General features: G+C 59.0%; 1 protein-coding gene and 1 long non-coding RNA gene across 2 annotated transcripts in view; one reads left to right on the top strand and one right to left on the bottom strand.

The window, feature by feature from the left end:
* Window positions 1–19,953, bottom strand: part of NECTIN1 (nectin cell adhesion molecule 1) — a 60,446-nt gene that overhangs the window by 13,314 nt on the left and 27,179 nt on the right. Inside the window, exon 2 of the mRNA XM_004750060.3 lies at window positions 430–780. Within this exon, the coding sequence (XP_004750117.1) occupies window positions 430–780 (351 nt within the window). The remainder of the gene's footprint in view (window positions 1–429; window positions 781–19,953) is intronic.
* Window positions 3,608–7,604, top strand: LOC123392182. Its single transcript, XR_006606890.1, has 3 exons — window positions 3,608–6,651; window positions 7,049–7,202; window positions 7,321–7,604. It is a non-coding gene; the product is annotated as an uncharacterized LOC123392182 (long non-coding RNA).

The following is a 19,953-nucleotide window of genomic DNA, read 5'->3' as shown; positions in this document are numbered from 1 at the left end:
CCAGACACCCCCCTGGCCATCCTCCCCTCTTGGCACTTCTCCGGGGACAGCTTCACACCTAACCCACGTCCTTCCTGCTCTACGGCTGGGACCTGCTTCTGTCAAGTGGAGGCCTTCTCAGAGCCTCGGCCTGCTCCAGCCAAGGGCTCCTGCCCTCCCCGCAGGGTCTGCTTCCTGGCCACCCACAAAGCCCCCAGGTGGGGCTCCAACCTGAAACCCGATCTCTAGCTCTGACCATGGCAAAGGCCCTGCCCCCAACCCCCAGTGAACTGTGGCCCCACTGGGCTGGCAGGGACCGGATGTGCCACGCCTGGGGCTCGGGGCGCAGGCAACTCAAGGCAAATGACGGGGTCACTGAGGCACATGGTGAGGATGGCCAGGCCCCGGGCCCCCCGCACGAGCAGGGAGGGAGGGGTGGGGCCAGCTTACCCATCACGGTGAGGTTGAGCTGGCTCTCTCGATTGCCGGCGGGGAAGGTGGCGAACTCGCAGATGTAGACCCCCTCGTCGTCCAGCTCCAGGCGCGAGAGGCGGATGGTGCCGTCGATGAAGGAGGACCGCAGGAACTCCACGCGCTCGCGGTAGGGGTTCAGCACCGAGACGCCCATGGCCGGGTTGTAGATGGCCACATTCTGCTTGGAGCCGTTGGTGGCCTTCTGCCACGTGACCTGGGTGATCTTCACGTCGGGCAGCTGGTTGGCGAAGCTGCAGTGCAGAACCACGTCGGTGCCGATGAAGCCGTACATGGAGTCGTTCACCTGGACCACCTGGGCCTGGGGGCCTGGTCAGAGGACACGCAGGGGTGGTCAGCGACAGGCACGGCCCCCTGCCCGCACTCCTGGGCCACTGCTCCCCTCTCTCTGCCAGAACTACTCTTCTGATGCTGATCACAGAAACACTGATTGCTGGTACTGAAAGCACTCTGGGAAATACTGAAAACTACTGTGGAAACCGCACTGCCCAGGATCCCGCTGCGCAAAAATATCACCAATAATCCTGGAGGAAATGTCCTCTTTTACTTTCTTCTCTCTACATTCTCCCTCCCTCACACAGAGCCAGAATCATACACTGGACGCACTGTTCCAGAAGCTGCCCTTTCCCCTCATGACACATCGTGGCTGCCACCTCTCAGCGGTAAACTCACACTGCCTCCCTGGTCTTGGATGAGGAGGGTCAGCGCGCTGTCTTCTTGGGAGAGGACAACCTCATCCCCTTTCGGGGCTTCAGTCCCCTTCTGGAAAATGGGGCATAAAGTCCAGTCCTCCACCCCACAGCGTTTGCTAGGACAATCAGTGGGACTGAGGAGAAAGTGTGTCAGGAGACAGGAAGCGCTGCCCACCCACATGGCTCACAGTGGCCGCCATGATGGCCATCCCCACAGGTCTTCTCCCCAGAGGCTGAGTGCCTATGGGCTGGGGCAGATGGCTCTGTCCCTCTCGCCCAGCTAGGCCCCTGGGGGGAAGTGGGTGCTTCACAAGACGCGGCCTCCTCCAGGTCCTGCTCTTTCACAATCTTGTTCAAATGCCTTGGCTTTCAACATCCCCTCATCTATATTCTGCCTCTCTGTCCCCATCTCTCCACACGTGATGCCTTCCGACTGTGTCAGACGGGGCCCCTCCTCAAGGAACACCATGTTTACATGTCCCCCCTCCCTCCTCCTGACACTCCTGGACTCTTGCTCATGCGGTTCCCTAGAAGGCCCCAGAAGGCTCTTCCCCTTCTCCACCAATGGATCTCCCACCTTGGGAAGCTTCACAGACCCTCCCCACCGTTACAGATCTTTTCTGGCTTGGAATGTGGTTGTTCATGCCTCTGACTTCTCCCCCAGAGCGGGATCCAGGTCCTTGCCCCCACCACATCCCCAGGGCCTGGTGTCTTGGCACACAGTAGGTGCTCAGAAGACATTTGTTGCCAGAAAATTGTAACGGAAACCCGCGAGAATAGAGACTTGCCAAGAGGAGGGAGTGATCGGTGGCATCAGATGGATGAATCAATCCCTCCCCAGTCTCCTCCCCGCTGGCTTCATTCCCACTAGAAGGGCTTGTTCGAGCTTCGCCCAAACCCTGAACTCGGAGCAGCCAGCCCCTCTGGCGGGTCTCTTCGGGGCTCATTCCCGAGCTTTGTTCCTGGCTGTGCCTCTGCACACTTGGTGTTGTCACATCCTTACTGACCACCATCAATAACAGCGATGCCAGGCCCTGGACTGACGCAGCAGCAGGGGGATGGCCTCGGTGGTCCCCCAAGGGAGACTGGGGTTCAAGACTGGAAACTTGGGGTTCCTATTTGCCCCTGCATGGTGGAGACACACAAGCAGGGCACACTCCTTAGAGGGCTTGGAAGACCACGACTGGTGAAAGCTGCTCCCCTTGGGAGGGTACAGGCTGTCTCCTAGGTCCCTACAGCACCCTCTGCGTTTGGCATACAAATACCTGCTCAGAAATGCTTGCTGAATACATAGGTCTTTGGCCCCTTCCAGCCAGGCCCTTGCCTTGCTCTGGAAGTTTCCCTGATGCTCCCCACTTCTCTATGCCTGTTCACATCCACATAGACCCTTCAAGGCCCACCTGGGGTACCACACCCCTCCCCCTCCCGCTGTCCTTTGGGCCCTTCTGTGGGGTTCTGACGTGTCCCCAGGCAGAGAGCACTGCGGGCTGGCTGGAGTCCAGTGGAGGCAGCATCCATCAGGGAGTCAGGAGGTATCCATCAGGGAGTCAGGAGAGCTGGGCTCTGTCCGGCTCCATCTCAAGCTGGCCTTGGGACCTGGGCCAGTCACTTCCCCCTCCTGAGCCCTATTTTCCTCCTATAGAGGGGAGCAGGCCGGACTCCCCCGTCTCAGTGGTCCCTTCTAGCCCTGAGTCTGATTCTCTGAACTATGGCCCTGCCCTGCTGGGGCCCCACTCCAGATCGAGTCCCATGGTGAGGTCAGTGGGCCAGACAGCCCAGTGCTCCTGCTGAGTGGCCTGCTGGCAAGCAGCTCTGCCCTAGGCCCTCCCAGCAGGGTAAGTGGGTGCTCCCTCCCCCACTCTCCAGCCTTCACTCACCAACCTGCTGGAGGTTGCCCAGCAGGTGAGATAATGTGGGTATAATTGGGGAACTTTCACCACACAAAGCCAGAAAACAGGAAAAGCCAGTTGGGAGGGCTTGGGCCATAGGCTGGGGGTTGGGGTTGGGGTGCGGGCACCAGGAGCCATCTGGGGATTGGTGCCTGGGCACAGTGGGGCTTACAGAGGGACATAGCCCACCAAGCCTGGCTCGGCCCTGGTTCCTGTCACTCCTCTGCAGGTGTGGAGCCAGGCAGAGTTCAGCGCCCCCCACACACGCTGCCATTCACTTGCTGTGTCTTCAGCAGTGACCTCACCCTTTAGAGCTGTGAATGCCAGGAGGGAAGATAATGGACAGCGGTGGGGCAGGCACTAGAAGGGGCTCAGGGGCCCCATCGGCCCTGTCTTGTCCATCAGTGCCTAAGCAGACCGAGGCAGCCCTCCCCACCCTAATGCTTGTTTTGGGGTGAAGTCTCCTCACTGGCGGGCAGGCCAGAGTGGGGGAGGGCCTCTAAGGAGCAGGTCGGCTCATTTTGATGTTGGCCTCTCTGCCTACAGTCTGCTGGGCACAAGGGAGCTCTTGGAATATAGGATTTGGGGTCACTCCATGCTTCCAGAGGTCTGTAACTAGGAGAGGCTGGGGACACTGACGAAGTCTGAAAACCTTCCCTCCGCCCTTGCACCCTACTCCAGGCTTAGGGACCCAGACCCCCAGCTTCTGGCTTGGGGTTGCCAGTCCTGGTCTGAGGATGCAGAGCTGGGGAGACGTCCCACGTTCTTTAGACTGTGCAGACTGGGAAGCTTTCAGAGAGGTGGGGTCAGGTGCAGCAGCAATAGGGTAGAGGGATCTCCACTGAAAGGACAGAGAAAGGCCTGGCTCAGGGCAGTAACCCAGGAACAGGGCCCTCCTCTGTGCAGGAAGAGGTGTCCGGAAGGCCCGGGACAGGGGCTGCAAACAGGACAGGCCCGTCCAAGCTTTTCCACCAACCACTCTGGTCCCAACGACCTGGAAGCGGACGCTTATGTCTCCCCGATGAGGCCTCAGCTCCTCCCACCCTCTAAAGGGTCGTCCCATCTCCTCCCTGCTACCGGCAGCAGGTGGGCTCGTGACGATCCCTCTGTCACGTCGGAGCTATGAAACCTTGGGCAAATGACCTCTCTGTGCCTCAGTTTGTGCTGAGGTTGCAATCTGTAAAATGGGCCCAACAGCGGTACCTACCCCTGCAGTTATTCTCAGGATTAAGTGAGGACACGTGAAACGAGAGCTTGGCACACTCCGCATAGAATTACACGCGTGGCCGATGTTAGGAGCCATCGTCGTCCTCACCACCGTCATCAGCATCCGTATCCCTTTCGCTTTCCTGGCACGTGTGTCTAGTGCATTTCCCCGCATGTGTCCCCCCAGCCCCCAGCAGCCTGTGAATCCCTAAGGAAGAGGGAAGACACTCGGGCTGGCGGAGTCACTGATGCGGGAACCAGGGCCACTAGATGGTAGCATCCTGGAGGCCCAACGGACCACGAAATGCGTCATTTTACAGAGGAGGAGTCCCGGGGTTGGTGGGGGGGGGCACTGGGTCACTTGCTTGGGGACGTAGGAGAGCAGTGTCCAGCCTGGTGTTCCTCCCACCTTGCCTTTGTGTAAGGGACTCCCCCGTTCTCAGTCTACCTCCCCAGGGCGTCATTCTGGGTGGTGTCCCTCCCAGGAGCCTCTCTCGCTCCTTCTGGTATATGGCGGGAATACCCGTGACAAAATGCAGCCCCAGCCCCCGCAGGCCACCCTGCGCTGGGCTTCGTCGGGGGCGGGTGGGCAAGAGGCTGGGGGCTGGGGTGCAGCCCAGAGGCAGCAGGGGGGAGGCATCTACAGGGCGTAGAGAACAGGAAGGAGCCAGAGAGGGGGGAGTGAAGGGTAGAGGGATCCCAGGGAGCCTCTGCCCTCCGCAGAAAGGTTCTCGTATCCCAGGGATATCAAGCAATGTGTTTTTCTTTTCCTGACCCCAAGCACTGCCTACAGTCTCCCTGACCACCCTACATGCCCCACGATCTGGGGCCCATGCATCAGTGCCTCAGTTTCCCCATTAGAATTCAGGCTGGACAGCTGGGACTGCTTCCACGGCTTCCCAGAAGTGCTGAGCCAACAAGGCAGGTGTCGGGCCGGCCCCCCGAGACACGTCACGGACCTGTAAAAGTCCCGAGCTCAGCAACAAAACACAAAGGCTCCTCAGTTGTGGGCGACAAGCCTGCTCCCCAGGGCCCGCCCGCCCGCCTGCCCTGCCTGCTGTGGAGCTAATCCGAGGCTGAGGCCATGGGTTCCCACGCAGTGGGGTGTGGCCCAGGATGGGGGGGCACTCTGCTCTCTGTACCCACCCCGAGCGGTTTCTCTTCCCACCCTTTGAAATTTCAGACCCCTCTCTCCCTGGCCAGGCAGGCTGGGACTGGGCCCCTGTGGGCGGGTGGAGGGGGGCACAGGCTGGGGGGGTTTTCCTGGGATTTCTGGCACAGACCACCTCTTCTTCTGTCCCCCACCACTTTCCTGGTGCCCTCAGTCAGGTGGACAGCAGGGGCCGACCTGGTTGGGGGAAACTGAGGCACACTGGGGGAGGTCCCTGGGCTCCCCACCCAGAGCCTCTCATACCCAAATCCTTTGGGATCCATCTCTAGGGTCTTCCAAGGATCTCCTTCCCCACCACCACCCCAAAACTGGCAGAAAGGAAGAGGACATCCGGTTAGAAACCAGCTTAGTGGTAAGTGGGAATGACTCACCTAGGGCTGGGGGAGGGGGGATAGGGCCTTCAGCCGAAACCCTGCTGACTCAGCACAGTGACCTAAAGGTTACAGGGCCCCTCCTCCCAGTGCAGCTATTTCCCCAATGTCAACTCCCAGGGCTGGCCAGGTCCTCACTTTCTGACACCAAGGCTGATCCACATGGGGGAGAAGCTGGCAAAGAAGAGGGTATGGTCAGGAGGGAATCCCCCTTCTGGGGTCCCCTTCTCTCAGAAGGTTTTACCAATCACTATTGCCCAGACCCAATCGTTCCGCCAGCAGGAACCCACATGAGCGGGGTTCCCACTGAGGTCCTTTGAACTTGTCCTGTCTCGCATCTACGCCCCAGGCAGGTTTCCCCATTATTTGGGAGCTCTCTAGAGCCCAGGCTGCAACTCTGCCCTCCAGACTCCCCTCCGCACCCAGGATGGGGTCCAGGGTGACTCAGCTCAGAGGGCTCAGAGAGGACCCAGATGCAGCAGCCGACCCAGTCCTGTCCCCATACCCCTACGTCACCCCTCACTGGGGTCCCTGCCTCCCGCACTGCAGGTGCTCTGCCCGGTCCGAGTGGGACCTGGGGGCCTCTCTCTGGGAGCAGTGCCTGCTGGGATGGCTCCAGGAGTCCTGGGGCCTTGAGTGCCTGCCTCACCCACCTTGCCAGCAGAGGTGATAACATCCCATGATCCCACAGTCAGGGGCTAATTGCTACTGTCCAAACCCAGGCGCCTCCGCCCCTCATCTGGGGTCACAGAAACTGCCGATGTTTTCTTCTTGACTGATGCCCGCCCCCCAACTCCCGACACAGAGCTGGTTAATGATGGGCTACGGGGCTGGCGCCGGAGCCTTGGCGGGTGAGAGCCGTGTGTGGGAGACGAGGGGGCGCGGCAGCCTGGGAAAAGCCCCGAGAAGGAGCCCAGGATCTTCCAGACAGGCTGGGCCGGCCCCGCTCCCCGGCAGCCTGGAAGCCCCGGGGTTGTAGTGGCGGCGGTGGGGGCTGCTCTGGCAAGTCCCATCTCTCTCCGAAACCTAGCAGGACAGGTTGGGGGACAGGGATGAATCAGGGAGCGGGGTTTTGCCTTCTCCAGCTGAGAAACAAGTGGCTGGGACATCTGAACCTCTCTTACAAGTCTGCGGCCTGTTGGCTGCCCCATCCCCAAGGCCCAGGGCAGGGCCCGTCCTCAGCAGCCCCCAACTTCCCCCGGGCATCCCAGAAACAGACAGCCCCTCTCAGTGCTACCCCCTCTTCAGCTCTAGCTTTCGGACTCTGCCTGTCGGCTCTCTCTGGAATGCTCACCTTGCACCTGCCACATTTCCTCTGGCCAGGAGGAAGGAGGATGCACTGGAGATTGGGGAGAAGTCTCTGGGCCCCACTACTTGGTCACATTTTTTTAAATGGCCTAAGGTAGGCAGTTCCCCTCCCTGGCCTCAGTGTCCTTTTCTGTAGAACCAGAGTGTGGATCCCATAGCCCTGGAAGATAATACTTTGGACATCACCTGTCTGGTTCTCTCTCTGCCCTAAGTCTGTACCTTCCCTGGATCACACTCTAGAACTTTTCTACCAAGTGGCCGCTCCACCTCTGCATACTGCTCAGCTCCTCCAGGAAGACCTCCCAGATTAAGCGGAACGCCAGGAAAATCCAAGGTGCTCAGCCGCAGAGCCGGGTGTGGGGCTCTTCCATATCCACGCAGTCAGAGAGAGCGATGGACACTAGCCGCTGCATGCTTCTGAATTCATCTTTGTCCTCCGTCCCCAGTGGCTCCCATCCAGACTCCCTCAAGCCCCGCCCACCAGCACATCCCTTCTCTGCCCCCCCCCCCCCACCAGCAGAGTCTCACTTCCCTATTTTCTCAACACTCCCAGGCCGGGACTCTACACGCCTCCCCCCACCCTCACCCCTTTAAGTAAACCCCAAACCCTTCCATTGGTACCTTCATGCTCAGCATCTCATTTCTGCCACCGTGTCCCCCAGCAGGCCGCAATCATCACCCCAGCCCCGCTGTAGGTAACTCTGAGGCCCCATACCTGCCTCCAGGCTCTACCCCAACCCACTCACCACGTTCTAAAACACAAATCATTGTCTACTTAAAATCCTTCCATGGGTTTCCTGCAGCCCTCAGGATCAACTGCAAAGCGCTTCTGGGCTCTGGACCTCATCTTGGGCGTTGGAACTTAGCTACCTCCTCTCCTGGCCCCCTCTCCTCTGCCCCATGGAACAATACAATCCTTTCCCTGGCACGTTACTCCCTCTGCTAAAAACCCACACCCCGTTATCTGCCCCAGTCCCTTTCATCCTTTCTGAGTGCCCTTAGCCTTGATTTTGAGGAGGCAGCTTTCTGGGGGCACTCCTCCCTCCCCGAGTGAGGGATCCATCCAGCACCCCAAGGGCCCCCTACTTGAGGATACACCTGTCACAGCAGCTCCCCTCTGGAGGGAAAGGCCAGTGCCTGGCATGCAGCAGGCATAGGGGTTCCGAGTGGTTGGTGGAGAAGGCCACGAGCTAGCTGGGCTTCCAGGCCAGGCTCAGCCATTTCCCCGGTGTGATAACAGCTTCCTGGATACCGCACATCGGTCAAGGGCAGGGCCTACCCAGGAGGACGCCGGACTGTGTCAGCAGGTGGGGTAGGGGGACAGAGCTGGAAGGGGAAAGGGATCCACACTGGAGGCAGGCAGGTCAGTGCCAGAACCTTCTCCTTGACTGAGACCAGGAAGCTGTGCCCCAAAAGGTATGCCTTTCCCGCCCCACAGCCCCACATCCTCTGCTTGCTTCCCACTCGCCGCTTCTGGGTTCCCTTTCTCTTTCCTCTGCCCCAGTTCCTAGCACACAGCTCTGCCTCCTTCCTCACTCCACACCAGAGGTGAAAACTATTCTTCTCACCCAAGTAAGTCACTGCCGGAGGCCCAGCTCCCAAGGTCTTAGCCTGCAAAGCCCGCACGGCCCACAGCGCCGCACCCCTCCCCAACACAGCCTGGCCGAGCCCTCTGAGGCCTGGAAGCGCTCTGCTCTAAATCTGGGGTTGACACAGGTCCCAGCTCCGCGGCCCACGCCAACCCCGTCTCCCCCGGCAGCACAGACGACATGTCTCCCAGCAGACACCCACGGGGCCAGGGCTCCCCTCAGCAAAGGAGCGTCCTTAATGACACATTTCGGGGAGTGTAGGCAGCAGCCTCTTCAGAGAGCTAGTGTGGGGGCGGCAGAAGCTGGGGGTGCCATGAAAACAGAGGGGAGTTCCCACGGCCTCCCCAGGAGAACCCCTTCGAAGCTGGGTATCAACATAGCGTTGTCTGGGTCCTGCGGGTGCTGGGCTGACGTTCGCCACCTGTTTGGAAGTGGAAGCCTCCAGATCTGCCTCTTGCCATAAGGGCCTTTGTCGGACCACCCCAGTGCCCGGCTCTGCCCAAGCCCCATCCAGCTCCACACAGCTGTCTGTCCCCAAGCCTGGGGGCTGGGCCTATGTGGGGAGGGGTAAGGCGTGGAGGGCATAGGACATGGATATCCTGCCTACTTCCAGGGAAGCTCATTCTAAGAGGGGAGGGTTGGGAGGGAGACTGATGGGGCTGGGTTGAAAAGGATGGTAATTCACCCACAAGCACTGACTCTGAGTTCAGATGGGCCTGGGCTGGTGTGGGCTGCTTACTGGCTGTGTGACTGAGCATGCTGCAGCAACCTCTCTGTGCCTCAGTTTTGCCATATATGAAATGGGTACGATATTAGTGCTGTTGCCCAGGCTTGATTTGAGATTGAGTGAGATAATTCCTCTAAGCTCTTAGCATAGTGCCTGGCACACAGGCACGCTACAAATGGGTTGTGTAATTGTTATTACAGTTTTGAGGGAAGAAGCTGCTAGAACTCAGGCAAGCTGATTTCCACTCTGGCTCTGCCAGCCACCGTGTGATCTCGCATATGCCCTCGCTATGGTGAGGCCACTGTCCCGGAGCGGAGATCCTCAACCTTGACGCTACTGACATTTAGGGCCTGATAATTCTTTGTGGCGGGGGCTGTCCTGTGTGCCAGCCTCTTCCCACCCTTCCTCCGTTATGACAACCAAACCTATCTCTAGAAATTGCTGGAAGTTCCCTGCAGGGCAAAACTACCTCCACTGGCTTAGAGGAGAGGGCAGGCAGCTTGGGCGGGGGTACTGGCCCGTGTGTGAGGGATGTGCAGGGCGGACCCTGCAAGCCAGGCGCAGGAGGGGAATGGCTGGGAGTGCTTGCCAGAGGGGAACTGTCCTAGGTCCTGGGGCAGAGGGCCCAGAGGCTGGTCAGAGCAGGGGTGCAGCCTTCCCGCCTGGAGGGCCTGCAGTTGGCTCTACAGGAGGGACGGGAGGAGGCGTGTGCTTGGGGAAGGCAGGTGGAGAGGACCAGAGGCCCCGGGGAGCCTGGAGCCGACTGCCGGGTGCTGTCAGAACTTGGGTTACAGAGCAGCACATGTGTCCTCGGAGCACAGAAGGGCAGGAGACACAGCCCGGGGAAGCCTTGGACAGGGAGGCAGCGAGCTGCGAAGACAACAAGGCCGTGTGCTTCTAAGAGCAGAACCGACAGGCAGCGTCTCTCTCCGGCTGGTAAACCGCTATCATTCCGGAAGGTTTGCACCTCATTTGGTTCCTGCTTAAGTGAAATCCACAACATGTGTTCCCTGCATTAGTGGAGTGTTTGTGCTTAATTAGTGGCAAATTCTTTCATATTAAAGTCATTACGTTTTGCCGTTTGCTCTTCTCACCCTGGGTCTGGATCTACTTCTGTCTTCTTCCTTTTAATGCAAGGCGGCCTGTCCCAGGGGGTCCAGCCTCAGGAGGCATGCGCACATGTGCTCCCCCACCTCCATGCGCACACACACACACACACACACACACACGCATGGACCACCCCTCCCTGGGGCACTCGGACCCTACAACAGTCAGAGCTGTGCCCATCCCACCCCGGGGCTGGCAGGTGTCGCTCCCAGAACTCCATCCCCATGCCAGGCTCCTCCGCAGGGGTCAGCAGCTGTGCCTCCCACTCCAGGGGGCTCCCCCTCGGGCTGCTCTGGCACAGCCTATCCGGCTTTGGGGTGTGGGTCCAGGCGCTGCTGCTGGCGGGACAATAAGAAGCAACTGTGTCGCTCAGGGGGCCACACGCACATATCCCAGTGCGGATACTGGGATGGAGGGGCAGAGATTGCCTCCTGAGCCTCCCCCCACCTCCCTGGAAGGCCTGGTTCTCAGCAGTCCTAGGGCTGAAGTGCAGGACCTCTGTGAAGATGCCTGCGGCCACAGCACAGCGGGGATGCTGGTTTCTAGACAGGAGGGCGGGTCGCCCGTGATCAGGGCCACAGATAACCTCTTCTCTACGGCATCTGAAGTCGCCTGAGAAGCAGCCATACACCTGTTTCATTTCTGGGCCACACTAGCGGGTGTGGACCCTGTGGTGGGACTGCAGCCCAAGGTTAGGTTACAGTGTCCGCAGGCTGGGTCTTCTGCAGCAATCCTTTCCCTGCACAGATGCTACAAAGCCTGCTGTAGGTCTGAACTCAGCACTGGGGACTCCTGCTGCAGGCAGCAGTGGGACAGGGGGGTTGGGGGGGGTGGTTGGGGCCTGGGCTCAGGAGGTTCGGGGAAAGCTGGCAGTGACCTTTCCTCAAGACGAGGCAGGAGCCCCTCCCCTGGCTTCATGCCCCCTCCTTCGTGAAGCCCCTCCCGGAATGTCTCAGTTGCCACGACCTGGTCCCAGCCTCCAGCAGGTCGCACCTCCCGCTTCAGGGCTGTCTCCACCGCCCCCCCCGCCCCCCCGAAAGCCTTCCTTGCCACCCTCTGAGCTCTGCTCTGGGTTTCAGGCTTTCTCTGATGCACTGCAGGCAGCATTCAACCTCTTCACCGGGCATGGTCCGGGGAGCAAACAAGAGGAAGAGGCAGGCTTCTTCCCGGTCTGAAACTGGCAAAGGCTTGTGGTGGGTCACGTTTTCTCTTTAACCTTCAGCCAGAGCAGCCCCCAAGCCTTGCCTGCAGGGTCTCCAGTAGGGGGCTGGAGAGGGGCAGGAGGGGGTAAACCCTTCGTTCTTAAGCTCCCTGGACTGATAGAGAACCCAAGCCCCGCAGAAGAGAACATCTCCTCGTGTCTCACAAATTCAGGTGACGTCCGGGTAGCTTCACAACAGAGTGAGCAGGGGCTTAGGGCAAAGGGACAGGAGAGTCTTTCCATGTCCCTTTTGTCACTTTCAGAACCTACCTCTTTTTCAGACCCCCCCCCCCACCCCAATCAGCCTGCTCTGGCTTGGCTGCCACCTCCATCCCGACACTCTCCCCAGTGCAAGGCTCAAGTGAAAACGGGCATTTCTCTTCTAAACAGACGCCACAGGTGTTAAATCCCTCAGACCCCTCCAACCTCTCGGATGATGTCAGCTTTGGCTTTACCGCACCCCACTCACTATGCCCACCTCAGTGTCAACCCCGAGAAGCATTCTTCCCAACCACAGTGTAAACCCCAACACTGCCCCAGCCCAATCTCAATGTCAATGCCAAACTAGACCACAAGACTGGTGTTATGACTCTACCCCTAGTGCCAACCTCTTCCTGGCTTTAACCACAGAAAGCAGCAAACCTTATGTGTGGCCATCATTTCCGCCCTAATCTCAGTTCACCCCAGGTCTGAACTCGGCCTCAGCTCGGTGGCACCCCAGGAGGAAGGCGGTCTGGCTCAGTCTTTCTTTTTTTCTACCCAATATTCCCCCCCCACCACCACCTTGGGGGTAGCCACTGGAAGAGAGGGCTCCAAAGGGTCCTGACATCATGGTGCAGGGAGAGCCCAGGTCAGCTGGAAGGCCTCCCCTGTGTGGGTGAGTCTGCCTGTCAGGGGGAACCGGGCTTCCCATATCAATCTGCTCTCCCCCAGTGGCCCCGAAGCCACCCATGGCAGGGCCTTGTGGAGATGTGCGGTCCCTGGAAAGCCTCCCCTGGGCTGTGCCTTTCCCCGGTGCCCAGGAGGCTGAAAGGGGTGGTGGGCAGGCCCACACCTTGTAGCCTGTCCTGCTGCTAATTCCAGCTTCAGCAGCAGGACCCACAAACAAGTCCCACAACCTTCCTGAACCTTCTTCTCACCCATAAAATGGACCTCAAGCGAGGCCACCTCATTTAGCTGCAGTGAGGATTGAGGGAGGGCGTCTGTATGAAATGATTTCCGGGGTCCTGGGGTCCTCGGGGACACATCCTGTCTGGCCTCACTGTGCTCCCGGCCTCAGGCTGTCTGTCACCTGGCCTTCCTCCCCTCCCTTCCCAGCACTGAAATCATCACCTTCTTCTTGGCCAAGTGCTGAAGGGAGCAGGTCATTGCCCTTGCCACAGCCTGTCTCCTTCCTGTCCCACAGGGCAGGGGCACAGGGGATGAAGGGACTTGAGAGACAGGAGCTAAAAACGCCAAGCCCCAGCCATTGCTCCCAGCCCTGCCGGCTCTCCCGCAGCTCTTCTGTCAGAGCTTTGAGAGAGAGTGTGTGTGTGTGTGTGTGTGTGTGGGCGGTGGGGGGGGGTCTTTCCCTGACTCTCCACTCCCTTCTCCCTGCCCTCTCTTTGCCCAACATGAATCTATCAGGAGCCGCACCCAGACCCGCTTCCAGCTCAGACTTGCTGGGGTTTCACGAGTCACTGGGTAGGGGCCTGACATGCTGGGACCTGTCTCCTGTCCTGCCTTGCAGAGAGAGTGCGCACGTAGGCAGCGGGGGACAGCGCCCAGCTGCAGGGGTGCGGCCCAGCCTCCGGGCCACCTGCTGCCCCTCCTCCCCTCTCCTTCCCTTTCTCATGCCCTCTTTGCCCTGCCCACCACACTGCTCATCATGGCCCTGAAAGGCCAGGAGGCGCTGGTAGCAGTGGGGGGGGTGTGGGGGGGGAGGGGGCTCCCCATGTTGTGCCATGTCTGAGGAGGGTATGGCCTGCCACCTTCAACTGGCCCAAGGTGGGGTCTGTCCACCTAGCAGCAGATGCCAGGGGTCTCACTGGCTCCCCTCCCTCGCAAAAGGAGAATGGACAGGAGGACGACGTTCCTTGGGAGACCCTTGCCAATGGATGGCAAGAACAGCTACCACATGTGTAACTTAGCTGTGCCAGGCCCAGGCCCAGATGTTCACTCCTATTAACTCACTTCATCCTCACACAGCTCCCAGAGCTAGGGAGCATGAGTGTCTCCATTTCAGTGATGAGGAAACAGAGAGGTCGCGCAGTCTCCATGAGGCTCCTTTCCGTGAGAGGCTATGCTCTTCACCACCACATGGACTGCCCATGGCCTCCCTTTCTCCCCTTCCTGGGGAGACAAGTGGCCAGCACACACCTGCCAAGCCCCAGAATCACTGGGATTTGATACGTGGGACCCTAGCCTATTGGCAGCTCGGGAGATGGGGGTTGGATTAAGTTCCTTGTTGGGAGGCAGACGTCAGGCCCTCACCCTGGCTCTGGGGGAAGCTGAGCCCCGGGATCCCCACTCCTGTCAGGGTAACAAGGCTGGCTGGGACCAGGGCATCCTCAGCCCAGAGGATGTTTCTGGGCACCGCAAATACATAAAACCTCCATTCTTTCCTTGTTCCCTCTGCCTCCCAGTCCAGGAGTTATAAATTTTACCTCCTAGTCTGAACTCTGCCAGTCTCTGGCTGTGAATCTTCCTTTGTCTGTCCCTGGGGTTCTCCACCTGGGAGATGCTGCTGGTCCCATCTTCCCCCTTCGCCTCTGGGGCCTCGGGAGAACCAGGCAGGCAAAAGCTCAGGAAAGGCGAATGATGGCTACCATTGACTAATGGTACCACTGACTGCAGCTCTGGTGCGGCCAGGCACGCGTAGATACAATCGCACCGAGTCTCTACAACCATCCCATGAGGGGAGCCCCCTCGGCCCCAGGGCCCAAGAGGAGAGTGATGGCCAACCTCTGTCCTTTCCCCAAACCTCAGAAATGCGAGGTCTTGTTCTGCTTTTTCATCCTGCACGCACCACCCAGCACCTCCAGGAAGTGGACAGCAGGTGCTAATGAGGAATCGGCAGAAAGTCTCCACACCCCTCCCTGCGCAGGGGCCCGGCGGCCCGGAAGGGGTACGTTGGGGCCCACTCAGTGCCCTAGGTGAGCAGAGAGCTCAGACAGCTCCCAGCCAGCTCCACCGGCGGGCTTCCCACCAGAGGCTGCTGGGATTGCATGTCCAATTAGCTTAATGAGTGAGGCCCCAGCTTTAATTGGGGCCCTCTGCTTTGCTGTGCTGTCTCCTGCTTTCATTTTTAATGCTGGGAAAGGGTGGGTTCTCTTCCTCACGCCTGTGCATTTTCACCCTGGCTAATGGCTCCTCGCTCAGAAAGGCCCCTACAATGCTAATTGGGTTTAATTCCTGGGATAATTAATGATTCTATTGGAAAACTGAAATGTTGTGGGTGAATTCTGGGTGTAAACAGAGAGGAAAGTCAAAGGGACAGAGAGCCCAGAATGGGGCCTTGGGAGAGACTGGGGTTGGACGAAAGGCCAACCTGAGAGTCCTTCATGGTGGGTCCCCGAGATGGGGACCATCTGGCCTAAGAGGTCCCTGTGTACAGACAAGGAAACAGAAGCACCGAGAAAAACAGTACAACCAAGGGCTGCCAAGAAGTTGGGGGGGATGAGGACAGAAGGAGCTGGCGGAGCTAGGCCCGGGGAAGAACAGGGGTGGGAGTGTGTGACTTCAGCCTTTGGTGGTTCAATAATGTGATAATGGACGTGAGCGCACCTGGGGAACAGCTATCAGCCAGACGCGGGCCTGTAGAAATGTCTTATGGTTGTTTCTCTCATTGTGGTTACAAAGGCCCTGCCTCTGGGTCAGCAGATAAGCAAACAGCTCATCAAGCCAGGAGGCAGCCAGGTGTAGACAGGAATGGTGGTGGGCAGGTAGTAGAAGGCCCCGGAAGGCCACAGCCTCTATACTGCCTCTGGCTGTGGATCTTTCTCCTCTCTGGTCCTAAGGGAGAGAGCTGGCTGGCGCGTCTCTTGGGGTAAGACCTGTATCTTTCCTGTTTGGCTCACACCCACGAGCCTGACCCTGAAGCACGGGGAGGGGTGAGAGATGGAGGAGACATGTGCCCCTTGAACTTCATGGTGACCTGCAGGTTTGGCGCCATTCTGGGGAGGGAGGAGACGGGGCTGGGAGAGGACTGGCTGCCTGGCTGTAGGATGGGCCCACGTGCCCCCCCGGATCCATGTCAGGGGCCCTGAATCCAGGCTGTCCGGCAGCCAACAGGCACCTCACCCTTCCCGTGCCCGACTGAGCTCTTCTTCCCGCTCCTCCCTCACCCCTTCCCTCCCCAGGCCAAACTCTATCAGTCCCCTCTTTCCATCCTGTGGATTCCCTCCTCTGTGTTTCTGGAACCCAGCCCTTGGGCTCCCCATCCTTACTGCAGCTTGATGGGGAGGCGAGACCCACGCCATCCCCTATCTGGAATCCTGGCATCAAGCGCACGAAGACGAGCGAACTTTTAAGGAGACTCCCTATCTAGGCACCGAATGTCCTTTCATCCTCTCAAAACCCCTCCAAGAGAGGTCCTACTGTCGCTGCTGGGAAACAGACCCAGGCTGGGCAAGGGTCGGTCTGCGCTATACTGCCCTGTGGGTCTGAATGCAAACCTGATCTCCTTGCACGAGTCCTAGCTCTCTGCCGCCCCGGGCTAAGTCTGAGGTGGATCTGAGCTACTCATCAGCCTTCACCATCAGTCCCTGCCCGTGCTCCCAGCTTCCTCTCCTGTCCCTCCCAGGCCACCACCCTCCACGCCAGCCACCGTGGGAAACTCCCACCCTCACCGCCACCAGCTCTGCCAGGGGCGGCGGGGTGTGTGTGTGATAGACAGTGCTGGGCTCTGGGAGACCGGCTTCTCTGAAGCCCCAGCTCCCCGCACGGGGTAGTCTGCTCAGCGACCTGCGAGCCAGGCTAGAGTCAAATCGCAGAGAGCACATTTGGGGATGCGGGCTCTGTCAACTTCTCCAGTCACTGGGATTCTTAAATCAAGACTTCTCAGGAAGCTCAGGGTCAAGGCGGGGGGGGGGGCAGGGTCCCCGGAGAATGCCGAGACCCTCTGTGCCAAGGAAGGCTTCTCTGTAGGAGAAAAGCCGAGAGGCCCCACGTGTGGGAGAAGGAGCCAGCTCCGCCGCCCCCAGCGGGCGGCGGGAGGCCCCCTTCCTCCGCTCCCCGGTCTGGCCAGCCAGGGCTAGTCCCACCGCTCGGCTCTTCCGGCCCCCTTTACCTTGATGACCCTAGATTCTGGAATGGTTTAAGGAAGGGGCCACCCATTTCTTAGATGTTGAAGTGAGACCCAGAAGGGTGAGGTGACTGACTTGAGGCTAAGTCATCAGTTCATGAAAAGCCGAGGACACAATCTAAGTCTCTTGCCTCTTCTTTTGCTTTCTGGGTCCCAAAGGGATGAGGAAGACAGACAGGCTAGAAACTGCCCCTGGCTGAGTGAAGGCTTCTGGGTAGGAGTCTTTGGAGGGTAGGCTGGTGTCCCATCTAGTGCTCAGGGACCAGGCTGGCCTAGACGAAGGCGAGATGGGCATCATCCCTCCCCCATGCCGCCCCCCCGCCCCCCCCCCAATGAGGTCTCAGCAGCCGCAGGCTGGACCCCTTGGTGGGTGCTCTGGAGTTCACCCCAGCCTGCTGCTCTGGGGAGGGGGTGGAAGAGGGACGGAAGCCTAAAGAAGCAGGTCAAAGCAAATCCTCTCCACGTGCCCCACCCCCACTGAGGCCGGGCAGAGCCAGAGCCTGTAGGACCAGAACCCAGGTGCCCTGTCCTGACACGTCCTGGGGAGCAGCTTGACTGGGAAGTGAGGGAGGGAGTCCAGGGGTTTGGGGTGGGGGTGGGCAGAGAAAGTGAGGGAGGACAGAGTGGGGCAGGCAGGGGGCTGGGTGGTCTGCCTCACCTCAGAGGACACGGGGAGCAGTGCTGGCAAGAGCCAGGGAAAAAGTGGGTTCTGTGGGGGGGAAGGGGGGCTTAATGAGGAAGCAGTGTTGGCTCAGCGGGTCTTTGGCCCCAGGCCCCCGCCTCCCTGCTCACAGGCTCAGACAGGTCCAGAACGCAGGGCTGCTGGCTGCCGAGAGGGGCAAGGTGAGAAGCAGCCTCACCGTCTGGGGAAGGACCTGGACAATGAGCCACAGCCAACAGGAGGCCTGGCAGGCAAAGGTGTGGGGGGGTGGGGGCTGCCTGATCTCCCAGCCCCCTCCCTGCCTCCCACCAGGCCTGTGGACCCCAGGAGCTGCCCACCACAGTGGGCTGAGGCCCCTGACTGCCCACAGTGGAGGTGGGAGGTGGGGAGGTTGGGGTGGGGATTAGGGCGGGGAGATGCTTTGAAAGGAAGAAAGCCTGGTGGGAACTGGTTCTTGACTCAAGGCAGAGAAAGGGGAGGGTGGGGGATGGCCAGGGCTTGTGCTGGTTTTTGTTTTTTTGTGTTTTTTCCTTTTATGAGATGTGAACTCAAGCAATTAAAAATATGCATTTTATTTTACACAATCTGTCCTGCTGTGTCTCTTCATCTTTGCTCTATCTAGCTCGGGTGCCCCCAGAATGGCTGGCATTCCAGGCACTTTTTGTGTTTCCTCTAAAGTGATTAGACCAAGTGTGTCCCCAAGTTTTTACAAGACTCAGCCCCCCTCCTCTGTAGGCTCCCTCAGCCCTAAAAGCAAACACAGGTGGACAGTATCTGCGTATCCTGCCTTCCAGCATTCTAGCAGCAAGTTATTTCCACCTCTGCTGATTGAACACCTCCTTTGTACCAGGCCCTGGGAAGTGTTTCCTGCTTAGGGTCTCAGAGGATTGTCCCTTTCATTCTTAGGAGCAAGTACGGACATTCCCATTTCACAGAAGAGGAAACTGAGGCCCAGCGGTTGAGAAATCTGCCAAGTTACTGCATAGCTAGAAAGTGGTTGGCCCGAATCTGGGCTGCAGTCTTCTGGCTTTTGTACACTGCACTTCCTTTCAGAATGAGAACGCCTCTTGTTTTTCTGTCTGCCCAGCTAGCCCCTCTCCTAAGGCCAGATTCCAGCTTTCTACGCATGCACTGTCTAACTCAGGGTTTCACTGGCTGACATTCGCAGGTTCTCTGCAGCTCTGCTTAAGAGAATAGGAAGAGTTTCCCCAGAGGACAGGGTGGGCAGCAGAGGTCACGGCCAGCCCCGGGTGGGTGTTCTGGGAGCAGGGAAGGGAAAGGGAGCAAAGACTGGGGCTTTGGAGTAGCCGAGTTCTCATTGCAGAGCCACTGGTGCCTGGACAGGTAGCAGGGGACCACATCTGCCCGGCCCATCAACGCTGTCCCAGGCACCAGCTGGCAGGGACTACCAAATGGACTTGGGCAAGAAAGCATGTACAGGGAAAGGCAACGTTGTGCCTACCCCTCTGGGCCAGGGGGCAGCAGCAGAGGCGTGCCCAGCCTCTGAACCTCCCAAGCAGAAGTCAGAGAGAGGGGCTGTCATATACTGTCCTCTGCCTCTGCTAAGGTTTTACCCTAACAACTTTACCCAGGTGGCTAAGTAAATCTTTCTGCCTAGGAGAAGATCCTACCTGGGAAACTGCTCAAATGTTCTACACCCTTCCCTGATGGGAGTTCTTCCTGGTGTCTGTCTTCAATCCCTCCTGTTGCAAAGGAAGCACACTCTGTCCTGGGGTGTCTTTGAGCCTGCAGGACCAGGTACCAGAGCTGCAGATTGGGCAGGTCCTTCTCTTAAGGAGAGAGCATGAGGGGTAGGAAGAGGACTTGGGTGGCAGACAGACCTGGTCTGGGCTCTTCCACTCACTGGTAGTTGGGACTCAGTGAGCCTAATTCCTCATCTGTGAAATGGACTCAATAGCTCTTATCCCGAAGACCATGGCCATTCCCATCTGTCTGGATTCTGGAAGCTGCCTTGTGTCCTCCCAAAGAATGAGCAGCCTTAAAGCTTCACATCAAATCTCGGAACCTCAACTGCTTTTCCCTCCCCAATCAGCAGCCTCACTCTGGCCTAGCGTGCCTGGCCTGGACCTGGAGGCCTATGGCAAAGGGGGACCTAGGAGTGCTCTGTCAAGTGCCACAGTGTGCTCCCCGCAGAGGGTCCGTGGTGGTATCCTCTGCCTCTACCAGTAAGCCTCCTGGGTGGGTGCCAACACAGACCGGTATTCACACCACGGGCCCTGAGGATGCAGAGAAGAAGGACCAGGACACCAGAGGCT

The sequence above is a fragment of the Mustela putorius genome, unplaced genomic scaffold, assembly GCF_011764305.1.
Source record: "Mustela putorius furo isolate JIRA1106 unplaced genomic scaffold, ASM1176430v1.1 tig00000460_pilon_pilon_pilon, whole genome shotgun sequence".
Classification (NCBI taxonomy): Eukaryota; Metazoa; Chordata; class Mammalia; order Carnivora; family Mustelidae; genus Mustela; species Mustela putorius.
This window is presented reverse-complemented; position numbering and strand designations above follow the sequence as displayed.